The following is a 9,248-nucleotide window of genomic DNA, read 5'->3' as shown; positions in this document are numbered from 1 at the left end:
AATAAATTATGTTTAGGGGACAATCCATGAAGTTTGTGGTAAAAAGTGTCAATCAAAAATAATTTTTGTTCGNACAATAAACACCCCTGTCTTGCCTAGAATCCTACACTCTGATGTTAATATTAAAGGGCATAAAGGGAACTTAAAGTACTTAATTATAGCTTAGTTTACATAAACAATCCTTTTCAGATAAAGTGTTTAAATGAGTTTTCTTTTAATTTCTTTTACACAAAAGTTCTGTCACAAAAATTAAAATTTTACCTGATGTAAAATCAAAAATAATTTTTTGTTTGCTTAAAAAAAATTTACTTCTTAAAACAATTAAGTTTTTTCATTTGAGGATGATATCCTGATCTGTGACAATAAGAAAACTCTCTATAAAGTTTAATTTCATTTACTTGAGGTTCTTATAAGTATAATTTGATATGATTAAGTTTATTGATATATATTTCTAATTAATATCCGAAATTAAGATGTTTATTGTTTCAGAAGAAATGGGTGGAACTAATGAGAATACGCCTGCTGCTGAAGCTGGAGGTGTAGAAGTTACCAGTGTAGAGACTGCTCAGCTGGTTACTGATTCTCTTGAACTTACAGTTTCTGTAACTCAAATATCAAACGTAAGCAGTCATAACTCATTACTTCACTAGTACTCTGGGAAAAATGCAAGTTAGAAAGAAGCGGGATATATGTTTATTCTAAATTCAGCACATTGAAAATAGCAACCGACAGGCAATGCAAATTCCCATTACCTTAAGACACCTATCACAAAGCTTTAAGTTCATATCTCTCCTGATTTAGTAAGTTTATCTTGGGCATTATATCCCTGAAGCTCTGATTGATTAATTGATTGTTTTGAATGAAATTATCATTATTAAATAAACTGTGATTGTAGATTTAAGTGACAAAACAGGTGTACCCGATTCATGAATTCTGATAATTTTATGCATTTTCTCTGCAGCAGAAACTCAGATTCGCTAATTAATTGAAAAAATGAATTTTTCAGGAGATAAAACTGGATAATTCTTGATTTTAAATTAAGACTCGCCTAAAATTACAACCACAGCCCCTCTAAAGATTTACTGAAAAATTAAGCAACTTAAATAATATTTTATTTATTTGATTTAGATATCCCCCTCCCCCCTGGAGAACATAAGAGAGCTGCTGGATGAGGTGGAGGAGCAGGTATCTAGTTTGTAAATTAGTTTTAGATCATTTTAGACATTATTTAGTATTTAATGGAAGGTAACATTTATATATAAAGGTTTAGATTGTTTTAGACATTATTTAGTATTTAATGTCTATAGTGTGTAAAGATCAATACATATTAAGATTTAAAACTTGGTGTTGATGAAGATTGAAGAATCTGAACCTCATAGAGTTAATAAATTATGTATTAGTTCCACATTTTATTGAAAAGAAACTTCGATCTGGATTGACCCTCGTCAGTTCTAACGATATAATAACCATCAAAATCAATAACAAAAAAGGTTTAAGTAAAAATCACAAGAAAATAAACAAACAAAAAAAGCATTTTGAAAAAAAGAAGTCAGATGGAAAAATGTAATCGAGCTTAGATAATAATATGTATAAAAGATAATTTTAAAATATTCAGGTCAGATCAATAAAGGTCAGAATAAAGGTCAATAATAAGTCAACATAAAGGTCAGTATAAAGGTCAACATAAAGTTCAGTATAAAGGTGTGTATAAAGGGGAGCATAAAGTTCAGTATAAAGTTATGTGTAAAATTCATGTAAATGTCAGTATAAAGGTCAGTGTTAAGGTCAGTATTAACGTGAACATAAAGGTCAGTATAAAGGTCAGTAAAAAGATTATAAGATCATTATATAGGGGTCAGAATAAATGTCAGTATAAAGGTCAGTACAAAGGTCAGTATAAAGGTCAGTTAAAAGTTCAGTATAAAGGTGAATGTGAAGGTCAGTATAATGGTCGGTATAAAGATCAGTATAAAGGTCAGTAAAGTTAAATATAAAGTTTTGTGAACAGGTTGAGAAGGTTCGTGTAGATGCCTGCCAGCTGCAGGAGGAGAAGGAGGATATACAGACAACCTTAGAGATGCTCATGGATCCACAGATACTGGGACAACTTAAGGAGATAGATAGGTTAGTGGGAACACTGTTTACTGTACACTGTACACTAAACTCACACTGTACTTGTACCTGTACACTGTACACGGAACTCACACTGTACATTTACACTGAACTCAAATTGTACATTTACATTGAACTCAAGTTGTACACTGTACACTGAACTCACACTGTACAATTTACACTGAACTCACACTGTACAGTGTACACTGATCTCATACTTTACACTTTAAACTGAACTCACACTGTTCGCACTACACTGAACTCATACTGTACGCAATACACTGAACTCACACTGTACAATGTACACTGAACTCGTACAGTACATTTTACACTGAACTCACACTGAACATAAAGGTGGGTCAAATTATGAGGCTTCACTTTGAAACTTCAATGCATACGCCATACAGATTTACAGAAAAAGTAAACAATTTATTTAGATAATTGGATAATAAAAACCAAATAAAAAACATAAAGGGACTTAACAGTTCTATTCTAGATATTTTTGTTAACAAGGATTTTTAAACGTTAAATATTTTCTTTAATTGATAAAAATTGGTTGACTCAGTAACTTTTAAAAAGTTTCAATGGATTTGAATTCACCTCCCCCCCCCATAAAAATATTTCCCCCCGCTTTCATATTGTTGTTAATGTTAATTTTTGTATCACTGTTAATTTATTCAGGGAAGAGATGGAAGCGGTTATTAATAGGTTGTCCCTTAGATTGAACTCCGTCAATGTAAACGTACAGACCCCCAGGTATATAATAGGTTTGTAAAATCTAGTCTTGACTAAAAAACCGGGCGATTTGAAAAACCCTTTTTAAGCGAGATTTTGGACAGAAAGTTAGACGCAGATTTCATAGAATATTTATTGACTTTAGGTCAGATCTGGTTCAAATCTAAATATTATACATATATATATAACAGTAAATATTAATTAAAAATAGATGACTAAGGAAGAAAATACACAATTAAACTTCAGTATCTCGATGTTCTAAAGCCAAGTCTCTCCCCTAGTACATAGATAATATCCTGCGGACTTCGCTCCTCTCCTGGGACCATATCCTTGTAGACTTCGCTCCTCTCCTGGGACCATATCCTTGTAGACTTCGCTCCTCTCCTGGGACGATATCTAGGACTTCTTAATCTCCTTCATTTTACCATGGTTACTTGGAGACTGAGGAATGGCTGAGAGTGCAGTTGTTTGGAGGTGTGACAGGCTCCGACTGTACACAGTGTGCTCCTCTCCTGGGACCATATCCTTGTAGACTTCGCTCCTCTCCTGGGACGATATCTAGGACTTGGAGACTGAGGAATGGCTGAGAGTGCAGTTGTTTGGAGGTGTGACAGGCTCCGACTGTACACAGTGTACAAGTTCCATTTTCCGTGGAAGGGGGGAGGGTGTGTCGATTTCTGTTGATTTTATTTACCCCTATCATTTGAGTATATATTTTTTTTAAAATAAAAATATGAAATTGACAAAAAAGGAAAAATTCGTCAAAATTATTACGCAACCTCGTACGCGTAACTGCAAAAACTTCAAGTTCAAGGGCTAGGATAAGAAGTGAAATATTATCGGATTTTTTTGAAATTTTGTTTACAGCCTCCTGGAACCCTAAGGAACTTCGCTCCGTTCAGTGCCTTTTGAATTTCAAGATTTTGATATTTTGAAGTACCCTAGGCAGCATGGCTTAAATTTTTTTTTTAGTGCTGGACCTGTTTTTTTAAAGATATCGCAATGAAAACAGTGTTTATTTTTTGACTTGAGACTTCATTCTAAAACTTGGAAGATGTTGACAAATCCCCGCACTGTTGATTGTATTTGATTTAACTGCGCAGTGTACAGTGTACAGTGTACAGTGTACACATTTATTTAGTATAATAATCGTTTAGATCTCACACGCAGCAGGAGAGCTTACATCAGGTCAACTCAGGTAATACCAACTAATCAATCAATAAACCAACCAATCAATCAATCAAACCATTACTTAACCAAAAAATCAATAGATTAATCATTCTTACAAATCTATCAACTAATTAACCAATTAATCAATCAATTTATCAGTTAATCGTCATTTAAGCAAGCATTCTATTTCTAATTTACAAAAGTATGATTTGAAGATCAAATCACACTTCCAAGAAAATGCTTTATGTATATTTGTTTAGCTATTGACACTCTGATTATCCAAATCCAGACAGACACTATGCAGGCCAGCATGAAGTGTAGGTAAGGAGAGGTTTTGATCAATAACACTGCAAACTTAACAGGAGGAGAACGCCAACTTTTTGCGACATCGCTGGTACAACTTTGTGACCTCGTAGCTCCTCTAGTTTTGATTTCACGCACAATTATGAGAAAATTATATTTATCCCGTTCACTATTAGAGATACAAAACATTTTTATTCTTACCAGTAGCTCTTGAATAAAATTATTTATGATTCAAACCCTGTAAAATTTCCATCTTTAGTGTAATTTACTTTAGTTTGGTTTGGAAATCATTGTTGTTTAATTAAAGACTTGATAGTCGTATTGTATCTTGAATAAATTGTTTTCATAATTAGGTTTTTAGACAATGATTAAAATTTGACAACTTGTGATCACGGTTTCTGATAACTGCCAAATTTTCTTTTACAAAACTAACATTAACCGGTGACCATTTTTGTATCATATTAAAAACTTAGTTTTGCATAAAGTTGCTGTTTTTTTTTATCTGGATATGTTTAATAAAGATATATTCTATCCTTACTAGATATATCCTAACTTTAATAAGCAAACAACAAATACCTTTATCTGGATATGCTTAATAAAGATATATCCTATCCTTACTAGATATATCCTAACTTTATTAGGCAAACAACAAATACCTTTATTTTTGATCCATGATTACACTTAATTGAAATTATAGTTAACTACAATAGGATATAGATAGAAATATTGAGAAATAAAATAGAAATATATTTGAATTGTGTTTTGAAATCTTTGGAAAGGAGACTGAGCATATTTTCGAATATTAGGCATTCTTCTGAATCTTAACGGGTATTTTAGATCAACATCTTTCATGCCCATTTATGGGCATTGTACCACATCATAGCATTGGTAGAGATCGGACTGAAAACCCCGAATGCGGACAAGACTTGTAACTCAAACCATCATTCAGGAGCCTTAAGAAACAATTAGAAACAATTTTTAGTACTAACCGACGTTTAGGACCCGATAAAGCTTTTCATAGACACCTTGTTACTTTTATATATATTATGTATATATTTATATATTTATATATATTCTAGGCAGTATCTCTCTGCTGCAGGAACGGATATATCTGCACCCTCCGATGTCAGGTGGAATTAATGTTTGGTTCTTGTGATCTTACAAATATTTCCAGGACAGTTTCAAGCAGTGCTTAGGATCCGGATCCGTTGGATCCGCAAGATTTTGGCTTCCTGGGTCCGGATCCGGATCCGCAAAAATATGCAGATCCACGGATCCGGATCCAAGGGGTAAAATATCAACCAGAAACTGCAAAAAAAAAACTTTTACTCCTAAACTCAAATTTGAACTTTTGGAAAAAGAGAGATTATAAAAGTTTCATCATTTCTGAATGGTTCATCAAATTTTAGGATAAAAATAAGCGAAAAAAATAAAAATTTTAAAATTATTTTTTGTTAAAAAAATTCAGTAAATCTAAGAGAAATGATCCGGATCCGGATCCACTTTTTTCCAGTGCGGATCCTAAGCACTGGTTTCAAGTTTAATCGTTAAAACGTATCCCTGGCAGTTTGATTTGAAATTTTTTCCAAGACAGCTTGATCTGACAGATATTTTCATGGCATTTTATCTTACAAATATTTACAGGAAAGTTTGATCATAAAATTATTTCCAAAATAGTTTATCGTACAAATGTGAGCTGAAAACTTTAGAATGATGGATATCAAGATTACATCTTAAACTCCTGGTTTTACTAGACCCGAGATTATTTTAATACGCATTCGATATCCAAGAAAGAATTGTATAAAATTCAACCAATCAGCGTATTATTTTAAGATGTAAAGCGTGTGCTCTTTACCTTTTGAAAAACCGGTTTTTTTCTGGTGTTAATTGTGTCATATCAATTGACCTAAACATCGTTTAAATAAATGCAAGTTTTGGATTAATGTTTATTAAGACTCGTTTAAAATGATGATAGTCCTAAAATGTGATAAAATATATTTTTAATTGGTTCATATTAACATGATTAAATTTATTTTTGTTTAAATGCCCTTAAAGCCGGCTTGTGCATCGGATATTAGTTCAATCGATATAGCATTGTATCTGTAATTGTTATCATAAATACGTAACTTTTATAGAGTAGAAATATCCAAAAGAAGGATTAAGAATAAAATCAAAAGTGTGTACAGATTAAGCGATCAGGATTAAGGATATCTCATTTTAAAGTTTTCAGCTCAGGACATTTTGATTTTACAGCTGTTTCCAGGACATTTTGGTCCTACAACTAAAAAATGTTTACAGAACAGTTTGGCCTAACACACGTGTCTAAGATATAAAAAGACAGTGTTTAAGTTGGAAGCTTCAAGATTGAGCATAAAACTGGAAACACCAATGGTTTACACCTTACCTAGATCAATTCTTATTTCCATGCTTTAGATTATTCTTCTATAATTTATTTCTCCAGATTTGAGGCTCACCTGCTAGGATGTGCTGTAGAGGATCAAAAGAACGTGAAAAAACGTTTGTTGGGTCTGTTCGATCATATCAAGGAAATATATTCAACATATTACTATCCTGATTAAATAAGAATCATTTCACATTCTATGTTGACCAATTATTTAGAACACTTAATAAAATTAATTGCTGTCTAATGCATTCATCAAATCAATTCAGTTAATATCTATTTTAATTATAATTAAGATCATATGCAATGGTAATTAAAAGTGACGCTTAAGAAGATAACTGATCACAAGCTACATTCTTGTTTTTAGTAGATTCACTACGGGGGAAGGGCTTATCTTTAACTCTGTTTTAAATTGATTTTATTTGATTTGCTAATTTTTATTGGAATTATAACAGGTCTTTGATTTTTATGCAATCCATTTGATAGGAATCGATACAGATTGTTTCTGTGTTGGATTGCTTGGCCTAATTATTTTATTTTAGCATTGATTTATTGACAAATTTCTTTTGAGAAATATGTTCCTCACCATCAAATTAGATTACTGTATAATTTTCACTTTATATTTCGTTGTCGTTATTTAATAATTTTAAAAAAACTGATTCTGAAAGCGTATCCACCCCCAAAGTAGGAGTTTTGAACGTCGAATTTGCGCTCAAACTCAGGATGTACAGATCTTTAAAAAGTTTCATATGTCTCAAATGAATCCGAAAGAAGTTTTTAACAACACTGCATACTCAGTTCAACTACCTTACATAGCTGGTGACTCCCTTTAAATAGGGTGATTTTTCTAGAAAATATATACTACCTCTGGACTATTTGGTCCTTTGATCAATAGTTATTTTTTAGATAAATTTCAAAAATTTAGATGTTATTAACATCTTTATTATGAATAATGTTGAAATGTTTTAATCCAGGCCATTGCTAGTGAGTGTATACAAGAAGATGATCAATAATATTTGATCAATTATCACACGCGCAGTCAAAGTTGATGCTTGTTGATAGATCTATTCTCTTTTTATCAGCTACCTATATTTCCTGTTGAAATATTATTTTTCTACACATTAATTCATATATTATATATTGATGAATTTCTGATATGATGTTGCAATCAATCTACGCACTGTCACCTACCTTTCAATCTAGTATTTACAACTCTACTTCATTAGACTTATTTAAAGGAAAATTGAAATGGATGTTTGTTTTAACATTTATTTTAAATCTATTAATAAGTCTGGTGTCACAATTTGCAGTCAGCTGGTAACATCACAATGATCGTTAATCAAATATCTGCATACATTTGTCTTGTGATCTCAAATTTTCCAGAGCTGATATTATCATGTATTTGGATTTTATAATTTTATTTTTTATTTTTTGTAAGATGTTTGAGTGGTTTAGTCACATCCGTCCAAATTTATTTGTTGCTCTGTTGTAAATTTTTAATGCAAACCCCGTCTCCTCGTTGTGGAGAACAGGTGTACTGTGAATTTTTTGTACTATTTGTCATTTAAATAAATTTTTTTATTCATTTTTGTAATATGAAATAACTTTCTTATATTTCAGAAGAGTATAATGTTGGATTCAGAACTTGTGTTGTGGGGGCACTATTAGGAATCGTTCAAACCTTAAAAATAAACATGGTTGGGGTCGGAAATAATTTTTTTTTATTTTGAAACTAATTGTCAATTTGTATGGAAACAACTTTTCATAAATTAGATATTGAATAGACAAATGAGCAAATAAACCAGTGCTTGGATCCGGATCCAAGTCTTGAACATTTATTTAGAATTTACTGAGTTTTTTATCAGAATAATAATTTTCAATTTTTTCTTCTTTGTTTATCGTTTATTTTATGCTAAAACTTGATTAACTATTCAGAGATGAAGAGCAAAAGATTTATTTTTGTGGTTTTTGCTCATATTTTGCCCCTTGGTTCCAGGTTTGTGGATCTGCTTATCTTTAGTGGATCAGGATCCAGGAAGCTAAAATGTTGCGGATCCGGATCCAGAAAGCTAAAGTGTTGCGGATCCAATGTATACGCATCTTAAGCACTAAAATAAACCCTATGATTTCGACTTGTCACCAAGGTCTAGTCTAAAGATACGAAGACTTCAATTTGATGTTGGATCACATTCACATGTCTTCATTACAAATTAAACAACTGACGAGGATCAACCCGTATCGAAATATATTTTTAATAATATTTGGAATTTTCATATACTTTTTTAATCTACGGAGGTTTGGTCAATCACATTCACCGATTTTTAAATAAATGATCATCAAACCCTTCAAATATATTGGTTGATAAAACAAGTTTCTGAATAGAACATCATTAAATAAACTCGGCTGAACAGCTCTGTTATGAATTATAATATCCCAGAACCTGCTGCAGTACATTTTTATTTGTAAACAACTACTTAGCAGAGAACTTGAATTACTTTTAACTCATAATGAGTCCTATCTTTTTTTA

At 31.7% G+C, this 9,248-nt stretch overlaps 1 protein-coding gene across 1 annotated transcript; it reads left to right on the top strand.

The window, feature by feature from the left end:
- Window positions 1-493: 493 nt before the first annotated feature.
- LOC111701103 (BAG family molecular chaperone regulator 2) lies at window positions 494-8,343 on the top strand. The gene is made up of 9 exons (XM_023472250.1): window positions 494-620; window positions 1,129-1,185; window positions 2,009-2,124; window positions 2,794-2,868; window positions 4,005-4,045; window positions 4,278-4,338; window positions 5,400-5,450; window positions 6,782-6,866; window positions 7,696-8,343. Exons 1-9 carry the CDS (start codon window positions 495-497, stop codon window positions 7,732-7,734), a joined length of 651 nt encoding a protein of 216 aa, XP_023328018.1. The 5' UTR covers window position 494; the 3' UTR covers window positions 7,735-8,343.
- Window positions 8,344-9,248: the final 905 nt, after the last annotated feature.

The sequence above is a fragment of the Eurytemora carolleeae genome, unplaced genomic scaffold (genome assembly GCF_000591075.1).
Source record: "Eurytemora carolleeae unplaced genomic scaffold, Eaff_2.0 scaffold346, whole genome shotgun sequence".
Classification (NCBI taxonomy): Eukaryota; Metazoa; Arthropoda; class Copepoda; order Calanoida; family Temoridae; genus Eurytemora; species Eurytemora carolleeae.
This window is presented reverse-complemented; position numbering and strand designations above follow the sequence as displayed.